The sequence below is a fragment of the Zeus faber genome (assembly GCF_960531495.2).
Source record: "Zeus faber genome assembly, chromosome: 8".
Taxonomy (NCBI): Eukaryota; Metazoa; Chordata; class Actinopteri; order Zeiformes; family Zeidae; genus Zeus; species Zeus faber.
The window spans coordinates 7123509-7143497 of NC_137195.1; the positions used below are offsets into that span (position 1 = coordinate 7123509).

The 19989-nt window shown below is 46.9% G+C and overlaps 1 protein-coding gene across 1 annotated transcript; it reads right to left on the reverse strand.

Moving 5' to 3' along the window:
• Positions 1–8169: 8169 nt before the first annotated feature.
• LOC307234193 (neurexophilin-1) lies at positions 8170–15187 on the reverse strand (the record flags this gene model as incomplete). Its single annotated transcript, XM_080005797.1, has 2 exons — positions 8170–8946; positions 15134–15187. The coding sequence occupies 2 exons, from the start codon at positions 15185–15187 to the stop codon at positions 8170–8172; spliced, it is 831 nt and encodes a 276-aa protein (XP_079861923.1).
• Positions 15188–19989: the final 4802 nt, after the last annotated feature.

A 19989-nucleotide genomic window follows, 5' to 3' on the forward strand; every position in this document is an offset into this window, starting at 1 on the left:
TGTCAGCTTGCATTACGCCACGCTGGCAAAGGAATGATCCCCGGTATATTTAGACAACGCCACTCATTGTGCATGGATACTCGGAAATGAAGCCGGACAAAAAGGCCAGATGTTGTAAGCGTGCCGAATCAAACCGCGGTCCGGGGGCCAATTGCGGACGGCGCATCGACGCCGGCTAGTGCTTCGGATAAACTTGAAGATTAGAAAATGGGTTGAAAAATAATCACCTAAAAGGTAATAGGTGCACCGTTCCAGCACTGGGTCGAACTCTCCCTCTTTGTCTGCTGCACATTCATGCTGCAAATCTCTCGTTCCACCACATCCCAAACCTGTCTGTTGGATAAAGATCTGGAGAGTGTCGGCGGGCGGTGGAGTACACGGCACCCATTCTCATGCTGATGGAAGCGGCTTGAAATCGATGTCAATTTCGATATTAAAAACCCCAGCGTTGCATGTAGTATGTAGGTTTGTCATGTGTAGGTTATTATTATGGTTTTTTTTGTGTGGTGAATTATTCAATACCTTGTGGACTATTTTTCCATTGAAACTATGAATACAAGTTATAAAATCATCTCAATTCAATTTCATCAATATTCCGTGCAGCCAGCCGCTCATTTCCCGCAAAATATCCCCCTTGATAGTGTTATAAGACCTCGTCATGTGGTTATTTCCAGATAATGAAATGAAACGCACCCTGACGTTCTCAGGAAGCGACTCATACCTTGGCAAGCTTCACCGTCCCCTCCGGTCATCCCATCAGAGGAACCTCTGACTTGGATGTGAAAAAGTCAGGACTCGAAACCCGCGACCGCCGATCTCCGCCGGGTTCACCCCAACGCGAGCGATTCAATTTAAGATGGAGCCACGGCCTCGTGAACGTCTGCGGGCTGACGCTGCGCTCGTCTCCACCGCGGGATGGATGTGTTCGGTGAAGTATGTGGAGCAATGCTTGAATCTTGACGCAATGTGTGAGGAAGTGCGGGACGCGACCCTCTAATGACATTAAAAGTTTTGGGCAGGATGGGTGAAGCAGGGATGTGAACCCGCGCTCCGGCCGTCACCGTGCATCAACTTGTCATACAGAGTGAAAGCCCTCGTGGCTCACGGGGAACATCCGGTGGCGTAAACCGCTTTGCACAGAAGGGATTTTAATGACGATCTGGAAAATATCGGGGAAACCATCATCCCGGAGAGAAGGCGCCATCTTGTGTAGAACATGGAGATATAATTTGATTATTGCATTTTCCAAAAGAAACAATGAGAAAAAGTTGCCATGACTCATAGTGAACTTGGGGTGTTGTTTGATTGAGATCTTTAGACTGTGGAGTCACTCGAGTCACTGTCACGTTGATGGAACCATCTTGAAGCGGCCTTCAGAAGATGGTGGTGGGAGGTGGTGGTAGGTGGTGCTTCTCCTCCGACCTCTCTCGCCCACCACAGAGCCGCCAACGGGTGATTTTTAGGTTTTTTTCCGTACCGTCCTCTGGAGACTGTCGTGGTGAACGGCCCCGGGAGATCGGCGGCGGTTCGTGAGATACTCAAACCGCCTCCACCGGCACCGACGAGCGTGAAGCGGTGGAAGTCGCTTCCGTCCCGTTCCCCCGCCGATTCTGATGTTCGGTCTGAACTACGTCTGAACCTCTGGACCGTGTTGCTGCTGCTACGCACTGAGCTGCTGCCACGTGATTGGCCGATTAGAAATTGGCATTAATGATGCAATCATGCAAACAGTAAATTCCTTAAATGGTGCAGCTTAATACGCGTCTGTTATTTTGCTGGTAAATCTAAGTTGGCTGAAGTTTTTTTAAGTTACAAGTGAGAGATACGTGTATGGATGAAAGGAATTTAAAGACAAGCCAATATGCTGAAGCAGCCTGCATATAACAATAGAAAACCTGAGATAGTACTATATAAAAAAATGAATTTTTTGGTAATTCATAAAGATATTCATATATATATATATATATATATATATATATATATATATAATACATAATATTAATGTGGTAACAATTAAAAAAATTTTTTTTTTCGTTTTACAAGCACAGCCTCAGTTCAAAAAGGAAAAGCGTGTGGTAAACGTGTACGTTCCCTAGGATGCAAACAGCAGCAGAACATAATCAAACGGCACCGGATGCAAGCGGGCGCTCAGCTCAAAACCAACGTCTCATGGAGATTCTGTGTTCCCCCGCTTTGAGAGACAAATGACGGGATGATTATTCCGCAGAGCGATAGGGAGGAATTCGGTTTTATTTCCCTGGCATAAATAACAACACTTAACTCTGTTATATATTTATAAGTCCGGGAAGATGTTTCTCCTGACAAGGTGCTGCAAGTCAGCACCTCTCTGCGCTGCCTGGACGGCAAATATGCAAAAGCAGGATTATATATCGTCAAGTGCAACCTCACACACACGCACAAACACACACACACACGCACAGACGAACACACACACACACACACACACACACACACACACACACACACACACGCACAGAGACACACACGCACACACACACACACAAGCAAACACACACACCCACACACGCGCATACAAAATATAATAAATTGCATAAACGGTCTCCACTCGTGCTTCTGCAATTGAAATAACACACTCAGATAGTTCCGGCCCTGGTCACCTTTGCTCGCCCCCGTGGCTACGGTGAGAGAGACGGGGATTTTACGCCGGCAGAGATTGATAAATGTGAGGATAGAAAGCGTTTCTGTCTATGGAGCATGTAATCCTCTCTTATCTCATGTTCTTGACAGAGGGCAATAGATCATCACCTGTCTGTGTGTCAGCGGCTTGCTGTTGTTTTTCCCTCGCTGCGACTCTAGGGTGGAGAACTGCAGACGCTCCAGCGTTAAAACAGAAAAAAGCCCCAAAAATGACTGTTTCAGAAATATCCTAACATTGATGATGATGATGATGATGATGATGATGATGATGATGATGATGATGATGATTTGGTGTGTTTCGCAAAATATATTGAGTATTTATTCAATGTTCCGCCAGGACTAATCCCAGTTCAACCAATGGCTTTCAAGATTTTTTGGGAGCAACTAATCATCCTGTAATGAATAGGTCTTTACTGCAATTTACTGAGCTACAATGATATGTATATTCTATATATTTAAACATATACAATTACAATCAATGTGTGTTAAATATTTTATATATTTTTTTATATTGTTTTCATTTTTTTGAAATGATGTTGTACTTTAATGTTTTTCATCTATTGTCTTGGAATTGTTTATTTATTCTTTATTCTCTACCCAGTCACCCTATTTCTCGATCTTCCCTCAGGGATTAATAACGTTTTATTTGATCCGATCTTGCGACAACGTATTACACAAACCACACACGTTTCCTTTATTTTTTCACTCTTTACGTTCTTTTTTTTTGTCTCAAATGTAGAAATGGAGATTTTTCAAATTATTTTTTACATCTGGCCGTGAATATGTGAGAATAGCACCCGTCTCCTACTGCAAGGCAGCCCAAAAATAGGATTTGGTGTCGAGGCGAGGCGGAGCAGGGAGATGCGGCACAGGAGCTCATTTCTCCTTTTCTTAATGGCTCCTTTTCTAATTTCTCCATTCTCTAATTGATGGCCGGCCCAGGATGGGAGAGAGGGAGCTGCGGGTGGGAGAGCTGAGATGGCGCGGGCGACGACTTCAAAAGTTATCACCGGTTGAATCATCCCTCTGAGCGCGGACACGATGCCGCGGGGGCTTAAAGGCCCCTGAAAGGTTATCAGAGTCCCAATCGGAATCAGAAATACTTTATTGATCCCCGGGGAGGGGGAAGGGGGGTGGCGGAAATTGAGTTGTGACAGCTGCTCTCATTCTAGAACAGGAATATAGTGTATATAGAAATTATAAGAAAATAAGAAAAATAAGAAGTGTATAAAAATACGTGCATCACACTGACAAAGTATAAGAAATAATAAAGAACAAGTGTAATAAACAGATTAAGAAGGGAAAATATGTGCATCCATAAATGTGTTAAAATGCGAGAATAGTGTAAATAAGAATTGGGTTGAAATGCACAGTATAAATACATTGTTTGTGCCGGAGTATACGAGAGTTATTGCACATATTTATTGTAACGTAAAGTCAGTTAGTGCACACTTGAAAATGTAAATGATTGGTTATGGCTGCTGACAGGGGTGAAATAAGTCCAGCGCCACAACGATCCCGAGCCGAGTGTCCTCCGCGGAAAGAATTAAGCGGAGCGTAAACTTCATTTTCACGTCACTACAATTCATTCTATTTATGTGGCAGTAATTGTATTGTTCATTTTGGTGAATATTTAGGGGTGAAGTATTCACACCTGGTTCTGTCTGGGGGGCATTAAGTCTGACTAATGAAATGACTCCAGCCTCTGTGGCGTTTTAATCTATTCACTGGGAAAAAGTAATTGACAAGCCCACAGTATGTGCATCAGGATAGCTCCGGCACCAAAGGACAGCTGTCACCAAAGCAATTAAAATGACAAAGGTTAATTAATTCTCTCCAGTTTTTACCTGATATGAGACATTCCCAATGAGTGAGTTTTCATTTCCGGAGGTGCGGTGGTGTTTGGAGGAGTACGGAGAGTCATTTATTTGTAATTCAAATAATAATAATAATTAAAAAAAAAAAAGAAAAAACCCGAGCTATTGTCTGATCGAGGCTTTAAAACACCAATATCTCACGTGAAAAGTGCCCCGAGCCGCTTTCAACCCCACAGATTTGGAATTCACTTGACAGCGGGACGTGGTCGTAAAAATGAAACGACAACTGTTTATTTACTCGACGAGCTCTAAATTTCAACATCGAAAAACGGCGAGATTTTATTGAATCTATTTAATTATTTATTTATTTATTTTTGCTAGATACGACAACGTATGTTTGGACGCCGAGCGTCGCGTTCTCACACCTCAACGCGTTATTTGTTTGTAAATGTCAGCGTGCGTGCACGGGGGGGGGGGGGGGGGCGAGTGGATGTCAGATCTCCGAGACACTCATAATTACCACTCCAGGTACCTACGACTCCAGAGCAGAACCTGGGAAACTTTTTCTAATCCGCCGAAATGTCAGAGCCACGTTGGCGGCACCTCCCTCCTCGCCAATCTCGGCAGGCCCGTCAAAAGGCCAGTGGTTAGTCATCTGTTTACTCCTGCAGCTGCTGGGTGTCATTGGGACTCTGAAGGAGAAATCCCATGATTCTCTTTGCCATTTCTGACAGCTCCCGCCCAGACCCCATTAATCAGGGATTGTAGGAGAGCTAGAGGAGAGATGGGAGGCGTGGATGGCTCCGGCCCAGGACGACTGAAGCGAGGAGGAGCCGATCGGGCGGGGCCGGAGATAACTCAGACGTCCAAACGCGGCTGCTTTGTGATGGTTTTTTCTCGCCCGCAACGCGGGGCCCCCCAAACATTATCATTCATTGAGACGGGGCCCCGCACCGCTGGATATTTCATCTCTAAGCAGAGCCGCCTTCTGTCCGGGTGATGGGCAACGCGGTGCTCTCCATTCTGCGCTTCCCCCCCCCCCCACCTGCGTAACGTGCGAGTTTGAGCCTCGCTCGACCTTTAAGTCGAGCTGCTTCCCCAACAGTTTGTTTGCCAAACAGTGACATTTATTACATATAAGGTTATGATTTTTTTTTGTTTCGATCTTTTATTTTTTTTTCTTCCTGAAAAGCCACGATTCCGCGACGGCTTTATTATCCCGAGAGCATCCGGCCGCGCCCATAATCTTCACAGGATTTTTTTTCACCGTTTTACTGTTATACAGCGCAGTGTTAAAATACCACATGGAATAAGTGTCCTCCAGATGACATCCCCCTGGAAGAGCAAAGCTCTCAATAAAACGCAAACCAAATTCATTTGTGCCAGTCCGACCGCGGCAGCGGAATATTCACGAGATTAGACTTTGCGTCGTAAATCGGCATTATTACTATTTATTTAAAAAAAAATTTGGCAGGGTAAGTTCCTCTTTTAGTTCCTCAAAGCCGAAAAACTGACAAAAAAAAAAGAAAAAGTAATTTCTTGCTGAAGCGCAGGGGGTGACACGAGAGTAACCTGCCGGAACGGGGGGTGAGGGGAGGGAGCGGTCCGAACAGTGATCTGAAAACAGGACTCGTTCCTTTGAGTTGATGACAGAAACACGCTCTCAATTTACGACCCGGGCGCTTCCAGTGATTTCCGCCGGCCTCGTTCCAACACGTCATAAATTTCTCTTTATGCTCGCTCGTCCCGAAGGCGGACCCTCTCCCCCTCTCTCTCTCTCTTCCTCCTTGCCGCGCATTGTCAGAAAAATACACCCACCGTGTTGGCGTGCTGGAAGCCATCCAGGATTCCATTAACGGTTACTGCGCCGCCCGCACCGCGGCGTGCACTCCTTAGGAGCGTTGCCGTTTTAAACAGACCGCAGTGATTCCGCCCCGAGGTGCACATTCCAACTTTCCGCCGCTTTTCTATCGGCACTTTCTGTTCTTGTCCTGCGCCGGAGCTGATTGGGCACAGCTCTCTCTCTCCCTCTCCCTCCCTCTCTCTCACAATGTGTTCCCGCCGCTAAACGCTTCACATTGTGTCAATGGCTCCCAATCTATGTAATGAAGGTTTTAATAGCCAATTTAAACATCCAATATCATTAAGCGGCGGTGCTGGCCTGGCACCGCCCCCGTCGAGGATTGTCTCTCTTCTTTTCTTCTCCGCCGCAGCCCTGATCGTTTTGAAAGGTAAAGCAGTGGGGGCGGGGTTCACCCCTGCTCCTTGACGTCCGAAAACAAGACATTTTTCACATCATGAGCAAACGATTATTTTACAGCTGACCTTTTTTTCCTTTTAACCTCAAAGACGAAACACCCCCCGCCAAAAAAAATCCCCAGTATAATAGCTTTTCTCCCTTTGTGACATCAGCTCTGCGCCGTCGCACCGCCGCGGATGTATCTAGTCCACGTTCTTCATCCCCCTTCCGCAAAGAATGTGTGGTAATATTATCGTTTTCTACTGTCCGGGGGCTGTTGCTCTGACCTTTACGAGGCTTACTTCCGCTGCTGATGTTTGCCGTCTGAGAATTAAAGCTTATTCCGTGGTCGTGCTCCGTGTAAGACCCTCTGGATGACAGTGAAAGCAAAACGTCTGAATTGGAGATGGCAGTGGTTGACCGGGAAACAAGGACCCTGGCACAGATTGCACTGGTGCAGAAAGCAACGGTTCATCTCTTTTTCCATGTGTGTTTTAATGTTGATTTGTTTATTTTTTTATTACAAATATTAAGGGTTTTTTTTTGTTTGTTTTTTTTGTTTTTTTGTTTGGAGTCCATTTATGTCATTTACTGTGCGTCGTCTACACGTCGTCGATCGCTAGGCTGTCACAGAATGAGAGGAGGAAGTTATTCTTGCATTATAACAGTTGTCTCTTGCCACACATCATTTTCGTCTGCCGCTTGAAATTAAAATATAGATACAGTAGACATTATACAGCTGCTTACCACATTTGGTTTCATGCATGAAAATGGATGAGATCCTGACAAGAATATCAGAGCGGTGTATGCATTGAAATAATCACACTATAGAAAACAACGGCGTTCATGGCAGGTTTGTGTTTTCCATTCTCTCGTCGAACGCGCGCCGGCAGGTTCATCTCATTTGCTTCGACGCGTCCCTGTCTGAGGCGATTACCAGAGATGGATTCAAATGGACAGAAAAAGCGCGATTATGACGGAAACACAGCAACAGCATCAACAACTAAATTGGAGGAACCAAAACAAAGAAGCGTTTCTGCCCGTTTCCCGGGGACTCCTTGTTTTCGAAAAGGGGATTCTCGCTATTTACATCGATACAGTCGGCGTAATTCTAGATGATGGCTTCAGAATTAACTTTCGGTGTTAGCAAACTAGGTACGCACAAAATAAAAGTACTTGAAGTTTATAGATGCTCCCCTTAAATGCCTGCAGGAACGGTCCCGCTCGGTGGAGCGGATGCAATCCTACGGAGCTGTTAAGATTTACGTCAACATTTCATGTCTAAGCGCTCTTTTTATTTTATTTCTTTTTCTTTAGTGCATAACTCCATTCCGGCTCAAATTAACGGGACTCGTCTCGGGGCCCCCCCGAGGCCCCGTCTCCATGCAGCCAGCCCCCCCCCCCACCCTCCGCCCCCCGGGCCCGGCCAGGAGATCACCCGGTGGGGAGGTAGGGGGTGTCACTGTGGTAGTTGTAGTCGGGGCACACCTTCTGCACCAGCTTGTAGTCAGTGCTGTAGAAGGTGATGAAGATGCAGATGACCTTGAAGGGCTTGGAGCAGAGCCAGGACACGTGGCTCTGGGTCTGCTCCTGCGGGCAGCTCTGCGAGGGGTCGTGGGCGCAGAGCGAGTTCCTGGTACCCCTCTCCACCTTCTCGTACTCCACCCGGCAGTTGAACAGCTTGGTGTCCTTGGACTCCAGCGCCGTCAGCTGCTGCTGCTGCTCCTGCCTGGGGTGGCCGCGGAACTCCACGGCCTTGGTGGGCGGCACCAGGCCGACCGACACGTTGCCCTGGCCGGTGGCGTTGTGGCGGAAGTAGACGCTGAAGGTTCCGTTGCCGTGGTCCACGATCTTGCCGGTGATGAGCAGGTTGAGTTTCACCGTCTTGATGTTGGAGTGGAAGTCGCCCCAGCCGAACATCTTCTTGAACTTGCCCGTCTTGACGATAGGCCTCCTCTTTGGTCTGGACCGTGGGTCGTCCAGGCTGGAAGCGGTGTAAAGCCAGCTCCACTGCTCCTGGTTCAGGTACGGTTCTGCCTCGGGGTAGTCCAGGTCCAAAGAGGTGAAGTTCTTTTTGCCATTGAGGGTCTCGGAGAGCAAGCGGCTGATGGAGAGCGCCTTGTTGCTTTCAGTCCAGTAGGTCCTTCCCTTCAACTTTGGGCTGCCTTTCAACTTGGAGCTTTCTGAACTGGGTGACTGGACACTGGTAGCCTGTAAAAAAAACAAAACAGATGGACAATTGCATGTTTTTTGTGGTTTAAGAGAAAACACAAACCATGAAAAACATGAAATCGAAAATAAATCGTCATGTTCAAGATTGGGGCTAAGGATGTTTGTGTGTTGGAAAGGTTTTAGTAAGTACAAAGTATGTGTGTGTGTGTGTGTGTGTGTGTGTGTGTGTGTGTGTGTGACGGTGTGTGCTTGTGTGCGTGCGTGCGTGTGTGTGTGGTGTCCTAATCAAGATTAAGGGTGTTCCTGCCATACATAGAGATGAATGAAGCACTTCTTCACCGCAGACGTGGTGCATCACCAGACAATTACCTGCTGAATGTACCCTGAATGGATGATTGATGATTCCTTTTCTCTCTCTGCTAACAATCACACAGATGAGATCGCTAAGATTCCCGGTGCACCCCGTGGAGCCCGCTGACAGTGACGGCCGTAAACCCCCAGCTGGGGAAAGTGACAGCAGATCTATCTGGCCAAGCGTTTACATTTTGTACCTTCACCCCCTCGATCAATACTCCGAAAATAAGGTCTTCTCTCATTCAGAGAGTTCGCTGAATGACATTGTGGTACAGTAGACCGGGGTGTGCGGTTTGCGCTGGGTAAATTGCCACCTCGGTGTGGCCGATCCCTCTAAACAGCGGGTTCATTCCATGAACTTGAATGTGCTGCCGCAGAGATTGAAAACATAGCCTCCGGTTGTCGTGAGGAGGATTGTACTGTATGATGAACGACCCACGGGCTGTTTGAATGTGCCAAGCGTGGTAATGTGAAAAGAGAGACTCATTTCGATTAGTAGCCGTTGTCTTTCAGCGGTGAACAATTTCGCCCAACCGAGCAGCGTGGCCTCAATATGGCCATAATATAAGATGACGCGACGCAGCCCAGGAAATGTTGTAGAAAACCGGAGCTCAGTTGCAACAGTGAATTATGCTACTTAACTCTGCAAACAATTTACAATTTTAATTGTTGGCTAAGGGAGAGCAGAGCGTTGGAACTAGATTAAATGTAAACTAGAGGAAAAATGCAATCCAATTTCAGCGGTTAAATCGCTTGTGTCCCCCACGGGGCCACGGGCTCTGGCGGATTCAGGGATTTTCCTCTTCAATTTCCAGAAACAAGAAAAAAAAAAAAATATAAAAAAAAATAATCATTCCTGCCGCCTATTCCTGCATGACTATCACTGTGTGACTGTAGTGCACGTGTACACACTCCACTGTCAGCCTTGTGTGACATACTGTGTTGTAATCATTGAGGTGAGGTCCCCTTCAAATTGTAATCATATAGTTGAATATGGAGGAATGTCCTTCTTTGTGGCTTCTATTCAATTGAACACTAACAGCATCATCCACAGTGTAATCCACAGCATCATAGTATCAGTAAAAATCATATAAAAAGAAAATATTGAAGCCTTAGTCGTCTTAGTAATTCGATTTTAGAACAATTTGATTGGATTACTTCAATCTATAGTCATTAAGCCTGAATAGTTAATTATCCTAAAACTAGATCTGCCATGTAAAAATAAATGCTATATGTAAAGACAGAAATGAGTGAACGTACAAAGCCGATGATTACAAGAAGAAATAGAAATTAAAGTGGTGAGCTTAATTATTTTTTATGTCTTTTGTGAAAAAAAACCCAAAACAAACAAACAAAAAAAACAAAACGTTTTTTTTTTTTCTTAATGTAGTAACTGACAGACATGCCACTCCAGTTTTTAACACAAAACGCAATTTGACATGTTCTTGACAGCCGAGAGTACTTAAAACTCATAAACGGTTCAATTGCAGTGAATGGGGAAGCGTGACACACAATTCAAATTTCATCAAATCCCATTTATTCTTCACGGCTTTTTCCGCTCTGATTCATTAAGACTGTGGTCTCCGACGATCAAATTAAATACCATTTTAATTGTATATTAATTACCTATGGTGCCTAATAAGCGCTTCCCTATCTCAGCGGACTCCTTCTCTGGGACGGAGAAGGATTGTTTTCAGCTCCTGCTCTTCTTTCGACTCGGGAAGAAAAGAAAGAATGTCCAACACCGAAAGGCTGTTCGTGAATGCAGGCCGTTATACATTGGAATATAGTGTCAAACCGTGTGTTATGCATACATCCTGGTCTTTTTAAGGGGGTATTACGCGCACACACACACACACACACACACACACACACACACACACACACACACACACACACACACACACACACACACACACACACACACACACACACACACACACACACACAATACGGATATACGGTGTGATTTTGCAGAGATCCTTTGTGTCCGCGCACAATCACAATAATGCGATCCCTCCGAGGTTGTCAAGCGCAGAATGAAACGTCACATGGCAGGGGCAAGCATCGGCGTCCTTGTGTCCCGGATGCCGGCGTCTCGAAGAAACTTCTGGTCTCCCCACCCTGTCCCCCCGTCCCCCCGTCACCGGAGTTGTGCGCGGGCCCCGATCTGTGACACGCAATTAGCTTTCATCTGAAGCACCTGACAGTCCCCGGATTAGGGTGCTCGGTGGCAGATTCACAGAGACCCCCACTTCACGGATTAGAGCCCAACCTGTAATCCAGCCTCCGGAGATTAGGCAGATCAGAGGCAGTCCTGACTAAAGCGGCGTCCGGATCCAGAGCACCCCCCACGGCTGCGGCGGCGCGCAGAGGAGCGAGGTTTAGCTCTTGCCAGGTTCAAAAAAAAACAAAACAAAAAAAAACCACAAAGAAAGATGCCACACGGAGACAGACAGTGTGCCCGTGCGTGCGTGCAGTGTGTTTTTGAGAGCGAGTGAGAGAGAGAGGGAGAGAGACAGACAGAGAGAGAGACAGAGAGAGACAGAGAGAGAGAGAGAGCGTGAGAGAGGGAGAGAGAGACAGAGAGGTAGAGAGAGAGAGAGAGAGAGAGAGACAGAGAAAAGGAGAGACAGACAGAGAGAGAGAGAGAGACAGAAGTAATTGTGAGATATTTATGTTGGGCAATAGGCGGGAAAAAGAATAGGCTTTGATAAAAAATTTAAAATAAAGTGGGGAGGGGCGGCAGATGGAATACACAGATTATACTGTTTCCACTTAAACAGGAACATGAAGCTGCCTGTAGTTTTTCCACCAAACAGGTAATAAATAAACATATCTGCAGGATTTCATCTCCAACTTTTGGAAACGATGCAGCATTTGTCATGCAGCAATCCCCCAACCACCACCACCACCACCACCAGCCCTCCAACTGCCGCCGGCTGCCGGTTAACGTTATTTTCAAAAATACAAAAATCGGAGCCGTAGTTCCCTGGACGTGATAACACACACAGTGTATCCGTGCAGAAGTCCTTTAGGAAACAACACTCGTAGATTGGCAGATGCAGCACGGAGGCTGTTGGGCGAAGCTAAATGTTATCTGCTGCAGGCGAGACAGTGATAAGTCACAGGCGTCCACCCTCTTTAAAAACTGGAAGATAAACAACACCGGTTTCCCCCGGGAGCCAGCCGAATATTCTATGGTTTGGACCCCCACCACACACACACACACACACACACACACACACACACACACACACACACACACACACACACACACACACACACACACACACACACACACACACACACACACACACACACCCTCCCCCCACTAACCGACAACAAATTCCACCTTTAATAGAACCACCTGAGATGCCAGGCGATTCAACGGTGGGTTACACACAAAATCTTGCAGGAAAGAATGAAAAGTGTGTGTCGGTTTTCATTTACCTGAGCGCCATGCCGGCTTTGAGTGTGTGTGTGTGTGTGTGTGTGTGTGTGTGTGTGTGTGTGTGTGTGTGCGTGCGTGCTTGCGTCTGTGAGCGTGTGTGTGCGTGCGTGCGTGTAGGATTTGTGAGGCAGACAGTTCTAGTTTAGAGTATTACTGAGTCAGGATGGAGAGGGACCAGGCTGATAGGTTTAGGCCGCCACTTTACAATCTTATGCATCTAATTTCTCCAGGAGGAGGAGGAAGAGGAGGAGGAGGAGGGAGGAGGAAGGAGGAGGAGGAGGGGGAAGGCGTATCTGCGTGAGTGACTGAGTGGGTTGCGATGATGACGATGCTTCGTGGAACCACCTACGCATCAAAAACACAACCTCCCTTGAAGCCAGTGCTTGTTGTTGTTGTTGTTGTTGTTTTTGTTGTCGTTGTTTAATTATTATTTTTTCCCCGCAAAACGGTCTCTCCGGCGTGAGCTGTTCAGAGCGTTTGAAGCCGAGCGTTTAAGGGGCGTCGTCCGGGGGGGATATGCGTACGGCTCATTTTAACTCCCGCCGAGCCAGGCGGGGGCCTCCGATGCACCCACCGAGGGGCCCTCGGCGCCGGGTAATAGACGGGCCTGTGTATTCTGCCAGCGATATCAAAGTGTTACCTGTAGGCGTTGGAGATTATGACAAATCACAGTGTGTGTCAAGACATCACAGGCAGCGGTGGAGGGGGGAGCTAGAGCCCTATCGCTGTGGCAGCCCTCAGAGGCCAGGCCACAATTATCACCATGACTCCAGCGGAGGATAAATACCGCGCTCGGACGGACTGAGGGCTATAAGAGCGGGGCAGTTGGGGGGGAGGAAAAAAAAAAAGAAAAAAAAGAAAAAAAAAGAAAAAAATCTTCGCCACTAGTTTCCCAACTTACCCAGAGGATAAATACATAATCATATTATTTCACACACGACTTGGTTCAAAGGCGGCCAAAATAAGTTTGTTGGGTTTCCCATGGGGCTGTCAATCTGTCGAAGGAGCCGGAGGGGAAAGCTTAGGATGCGGCGGAGAAACGAAACAATTATGATCATCCCATTAAAGCATGGCGGAGCAATTTGGCAGCGCGGCCCCGGAAAAACACTCCCGTCAAGCGGCGCTGTGAGGCCGGCTCCTCGCGCCGTCGCGCCGTCGCGAGTGCGCGCGTCTCCGGCGCTTTTTAATGACTTGTGTTCTTTTACGTGCGAACAACGGGGGGTAGGGTGTCGGGTCTTCTCTTATCGCCGCCGCGCGTCCGTGGGAAGACCCACGGCCGCGTTCCGACCGGGCCCGGGACGGCTGCGTAAATAAAAGTGGGGTTAAAATGATTAGTGTGCCCGTTCAGCCGTGAAATTGAGTTTATGGTTTTCAAGACGGTGAATTCAATTCGATAATGGGTATTAAGTCGTAGTGAATAATTAATAGTAATTGACTTATTTCCATCAGTATGCAAATTAAACACTGATAACGGCGAAGGAGCTTTTTAAGGCCAGTCAACTTTTCCACCGGAGGGAGGGAGGGAGGGAGGGGCGGGTTAACTTGGTGGAATTTCTCTCTGTTTTCTGCACAAGGAGCGCCGCTGTTCGCTTTTGATTACTCCGTTGACAGATTAATCTACGGGTGAGGGGTGACTGTCTCTCCCAGGATTAAAGGAATTGGGTTGTCACAAACCGTCAAGACACCGCGTTATAAACATTCCGGGAGAGTTTTTTTTCCTTTTCTCCTTCCCCCCTTCATCAAAAAAAAACCAAAAAAAAAACCCCAAAACAGTCCCGGGAGGTTCTCCGTTGCATTCCTCACGATGATCCCCGCTGCATCCGTAAATAGAGGGCGGCGAGATGATGGAGCAGGGTTGGAAGACAGGACATTTGTCTGCTGTGACCTCACGCGAGGCTGCGGGGCCGGTTCAGGTACGGGCCTGCACGTACCGAAAAACGGGGGTGGGGGTAGTGAATTTACAGCTCAAGAGATTTCCCGACGGACCGAAGGACGATAGCGACGGGCTCGCCTACAGAGTACAAAACAAAGTCTTCAAATCAACACATCTCCACCCACCCCCCCCTCGTATATATTCTGGATGACGGAGGAATTCTGCTTCTGCCACGGAAAATATTGGGCGATGGCTCTGCTCTCGAGGTCATATCGTCCTTGCAACACGTGTGTGCCGGTACGTACTGTGCACATACGACGGGACACGTATACAACGTGTCCCCCGCGGCCACACCACTGAAAACAACTCCGCCGCTTCCATTTTCACCATCACGGCGGCTCGCGGGCGATGATCGGACGTAAGGGCAACAAAATACTACTGCGGCTAAACAGTACCGGAGGCCACGTGGGGAGAGGGGGTAAGAGGCAGATAAGTTGGGACCGCGACGCGTGCGTTAAGGAACACGGAGATGGAGCTGAACCTACCAGAGAAATGAGTGTCAGCAGGGGCATGGCAGCCCTCGGCCAGGCGGCGGTCATGCCTCCCTCCGTCGCTCTTCAATCTTCCCGACGCTCCTTTAAAACCTTCGCCGTCTGCGCTCAACCAGACACGCGTGCATGCACACACGCACACACACACACACACACACACACACACACACACACTGAGTGAGAACAAAATAAATCCCTCTGCGCTGGAGAGAACTCTGACCGAGGACGATCTCACTTGCTCAACTTGGGGACCGATCGTCTCCAGCGCCGGCTCCGCCTGCCAGCTCCGCCGGGCTGGTTCTCCTCAGAAATGACGGGGGTCTCCGCTGCGTCCCGACGCGAGGTGGGCTCCGAGGCGCCGTGGCCTGAGCACTAGATGTTTATACATCTGAATGTCAGTGGGCTGAGATGTTTTATACGGCGCGCTCTGGGTTCCAGGGTAGAGGGAGGGAAGGAGGGAGAGGGAGGGAGTTAGAGGAACTGTGAGGGGCGAGAGACACTGAGAGGGCGAGAGAGAGAGAGAGAGAGAGAGAGAGAGGGGAGTTAGAGGAACAGTGAGGGGGGGAGAGAAATAGAGAGACAGCAAGAGAGAGAGACAGAAGAGCGATGGGGGTGGGGGTTATGGAGGGATGGGTAGGAGAAGAAGGGGGTGGGTCGACTGAGGAAGGTATAGGAAGTGGGGGGAGTGTGTGTGTGTTGGGGGGGGCAGAGTGAAAAAGAGAAAGAAAACGAGTGGATGGGGGTGGAGGAAGGATGAGAGCGCCGGAGGGAAAGAGTGTCAGAGAGAGATGGGGGGTGGGAAATGATGGAAGGTGGGGAGGTGTGTGTGTGTGTGTGTGTGTGTGTGTGTGTGTGTGTGTGTGTGTGTGTGGGTCCACAGACTGCATACGCTCACACAACTTTTCTTTAACGTCAGGTTGACACCTAGTGGTGATGGACGGCAGCGCGCCCCCGTCTCCAGAGCTGGTCAGCACAATGGGGGGCGTGTGTGTGGGTGCAAGCGCGCGTGTGTGTGTGTCGGCACATAGAAGTGTTGCTGATATACAGTAAGTCACCTCTTCTCAAAAATAAATATTTAAGGGACGGCGCAGGTGACAAATTGAGTCGGTAGGCCGACCCAACATTTTACATGAATGACCCCTGACCGTTTCCCCGACGATAGCTCACATTTTATGATTTTTTTAATATGTTTTTTTCCTCATTGTATTGGGTTTTTTAAGCAATATGCCGACAAATCAACCTTAAAATGATCTCCTGGCCCGACTGACAATGACATCACCACGTACTGTGTGTTTGTGAAGGATATTTTATTAGGCCACATTCTCCCTTTTTAATCACATTTGAGAGGGAGGAGGCACCGTTGCATCAGCGTGGCACTAACGAAGACAAACAACGGGAATGTAAAATGAGCGCCGAAACGCAGGTCATCTCCTCCAAGGAAAAAAATGAGGTAATTACCGAAATCTACATGAACCCTGAAGCTGAAGGAGTTTGGCACACGTTCATAATAAACGCAGAAATAAAGATGTCCACATTGCTGGTGTACATCGTGAGGAAAAGCGTTGAGCTCTAAGTATACCTTCAACTTCAAGTTAATTTTGCGGGTGGTCTTGGTATATTGATTCGTATTGCTGCCAGGTACTTTTAGTCCTCAGCCTGCAGCATTTTGGGAACTTGCGTGGAGGCGAAATAAATGAAGACAGAGTTGTCAAGATATGAAAATGTAGGTTGAAATTCTGAAGTTGAAGACTACGGCACTCCACAGGTATAATTAGCGCAACCGAGTATAACGTCTAACGTTAAATGTTCGCTATTCTTCAACCCAGGCCTTATTAAAATGCTCATTCCCAATTTCAATCAGGAGCGACCCGATGAAGAAAACGAGACATTTATTTGACGATGAATATGGACTGAAAATGATTTGGGAATAGGACTCCATGATGCTGTGGAGCTTCTTACATAAATGAATATGAATGTATATGTGTGGAGGGCCGCTGGGGAGATCTTCCCCCATGGAGCCCTGACGGAGACTATGCTGTAGCTGTCTTCCTGGGCAGAATTCGAATTACAGGGGGGGTTGGGGGGTCTGACCTCCCTTATTAAAACTTGGACCCCCTCAAAAGAGGTCAAAAAACAGGTTGGGGGACGAAACATTTATATGGCCTTCTTACCTTGTAATCGTTAACATTACAGTATATTTCCGATTTCAGACACCCTTAAAGTGGACCGTACCATTAAGCTGAGAATCGTGCTCCGCAGCTCAGATTAGAGCTATCTTTTTTGGGAACAAAGCAAATAAAAACAGTGAGTTTTTATTGTAGATTTATTCCTTTGACTCCGTTTTCTATTTGAATGAACGTTCATTAAGTCCACCTGCACTTGCAACTGCACCTGCATCTGTCTGCACCTGCAACTGACTGTACCTTCAACTGCACCTGCAACTGCACCTCCGTCTTCACCTGCACTTGCAACTGCACCTGCAACTGTCTGTACCTTCAACTGCGCCTGCAACTGCACCTGCAACTGCACCACCGTCTTCACCTGCCCCTCTGTCTGCACCTGCACCTGCACATGTAACTGCAACTGCAACTGCACCTGCTATGACCGATAGAGACCCGTGGCCATATTTAGAACAAATGAGACCCAACGCGTACTTTAGGGTCATTTGGCGGCTTTCGAGATTTTCCACATCACTTGGAACTGGAGAATCAGAGCTTCCAAACAAGGTGTCACTTGTGCAAATCAAGAAAATATTTTTAAAGCTATGACTTGTTAATGACAAGGGTGTGGCAAACTGTGTTTCTGAGATAATCACCTTCAAAGTTTCCCCCACACCAGGTCCAGCCAGCTCCCAGAATGCAAATGGGGTTGGCAGACAAACAAAGCCTCATGGCTACTTAACAAACTGCTGAATGGGCCAATCACGAACAGCTCAACAACAAGCAACTCATTTGGTTTTTAAAAAAGCTTTTATCAAACAGTAAGTGGAATTATTTTGGAGTTAAAAAGTAGGGACAACACAACAAAATGTAGAGTATCAATATTATGAGCCTCAGAAAATCTGAAATCTGATAATCTGTCACCAACCTCAACGGACAACAACGACGGACGTATCGTCGGTCTCCTCCGGTGGTTCTTGAACATATTCCGTTTCGTCGTCCGCTGCTTGAAAGGTGCGAGGTAGGAGCTAGATCTTGCTCCACCCTTCTTCTCGTTACCCACAACGATACGGAGAAGAAAGTTCCCACAGACGAGTGAGACCGAAACAGCCCCGCGCTGCGCTTTCGCCGCCTGTTTACGGAAGTGACGTAGGTGCGCAACGCCAAGGGTTTCTCTTCTTCGCCGATTGACAACAGTGGCTCCGCGTGTGCGTGTAAAAGTTGTACGATTTAAAGGTTGAATTCCATCAAAACGGTTTCGCATTGTGATCTCACATCACATGGAATATGGAGGAATGATGTTCACCTGGACGCTCGCCTTAAAGGAAACGATCGATCGGCGTTGTTCAGCGCTGTTCCGCGTGTGAACTGCGTTTCCCCATGTAGTCTAACGGGAATAATAAACTCCACGGTTTAACATGTTTCTACTATTTATAAATCAAACTCGGTTTCGAAAAAACGTTGAGAGATTAAAAAAAAAAAAAAAACACACAAAGGAACATGAATCTGGGGGGGAAAAAAAAAATCAAATTTTCCTTCAACAAAGGTTTTTTCAACCTTTGGCTGCTCCTGGCCGTATTAGAAATGCGCGTGATGGCGACTTTTGCTGTGGTGTGTCACAAATGTTTTCTTATTAAGATGTGTCTTACCGAATGGAGTGCCTCTTATGTTTACCGAAAAATATGGAAATATTTTCAGAATAAAATCAGAGCAAAAAAAAAAAAAAAAAAAGGCCATAGCAAAGCAATAAAAGTTTGGCTCTCTCTTTCTCAGAGGTGCAGTGTGCAGAATTTTCAGAACGGACTTGGCAGAAATGGAATATAATATTTACAGGTTTGTTTTAATTCGTGTATAATCCAGTCAAAATAATAATTGTTGTGTTTTTGTCACCTTAGAATGAGCTTTTTATATCCACATAGGGAGAGGGTACGCTTCCTGGAGGCCGCCATGTTGCGCCACCATGTTTCTACAGTAGCCCAGAAGGGACAAACCAAACACTGGCTCTACCGCTCAGTTCAAATGCATTGGTTTATATTTCGTTATGTGTAGCACGGAAAAAAGTGAGACGTTCGTGCTCGGCGACATGATTCAATAGATACATTTCCGTGACTATGAGCATGAAAAAGCGTGAGACCGCAACGTGAGAGACGAGAAACAGGAAGTTGCGTCGCGTCCTACTGGAGTCAACGTCACACTTTGGATGTGCTGCGGCAAATTAGGAAAAGTAGGTTTAAATAAAATGTGATATTACCGTTCTTCAAAACATATTCAAAAAGACACGTGTGACAATTTTGTATTTAAGGAAAGTAGATGTGATGTTTTATTGTTAACTTTTTCCCCCCTTGGACTACATTGGAGCGGAGTGAGGAGCTGCAGCAGAGTGGTACGTTTCAGTGAAACGTTCGCCTTCAGTTCCTGTGAACAGTTATAAAAGATGGGAACCGACATTTTGGGTTGAAAAATAGCGAACCTCTCCTTTAATGCACTTGATCTCATGGACATGGAGTTAAGCATATCACACATTTTTACAGACAGTAGTTCCACACTGAACTGATGTGTTTAGAACATTTTCTTCATTTATTTTCCTTTTTTTTTTATATTCTCCCCATACATATAAACAACCTGTACAAAATGGAGAAGCCTTCTCTCTTGAATGATTTATCTTTTTTTTTTTCTTTTTTTTTTTTTACA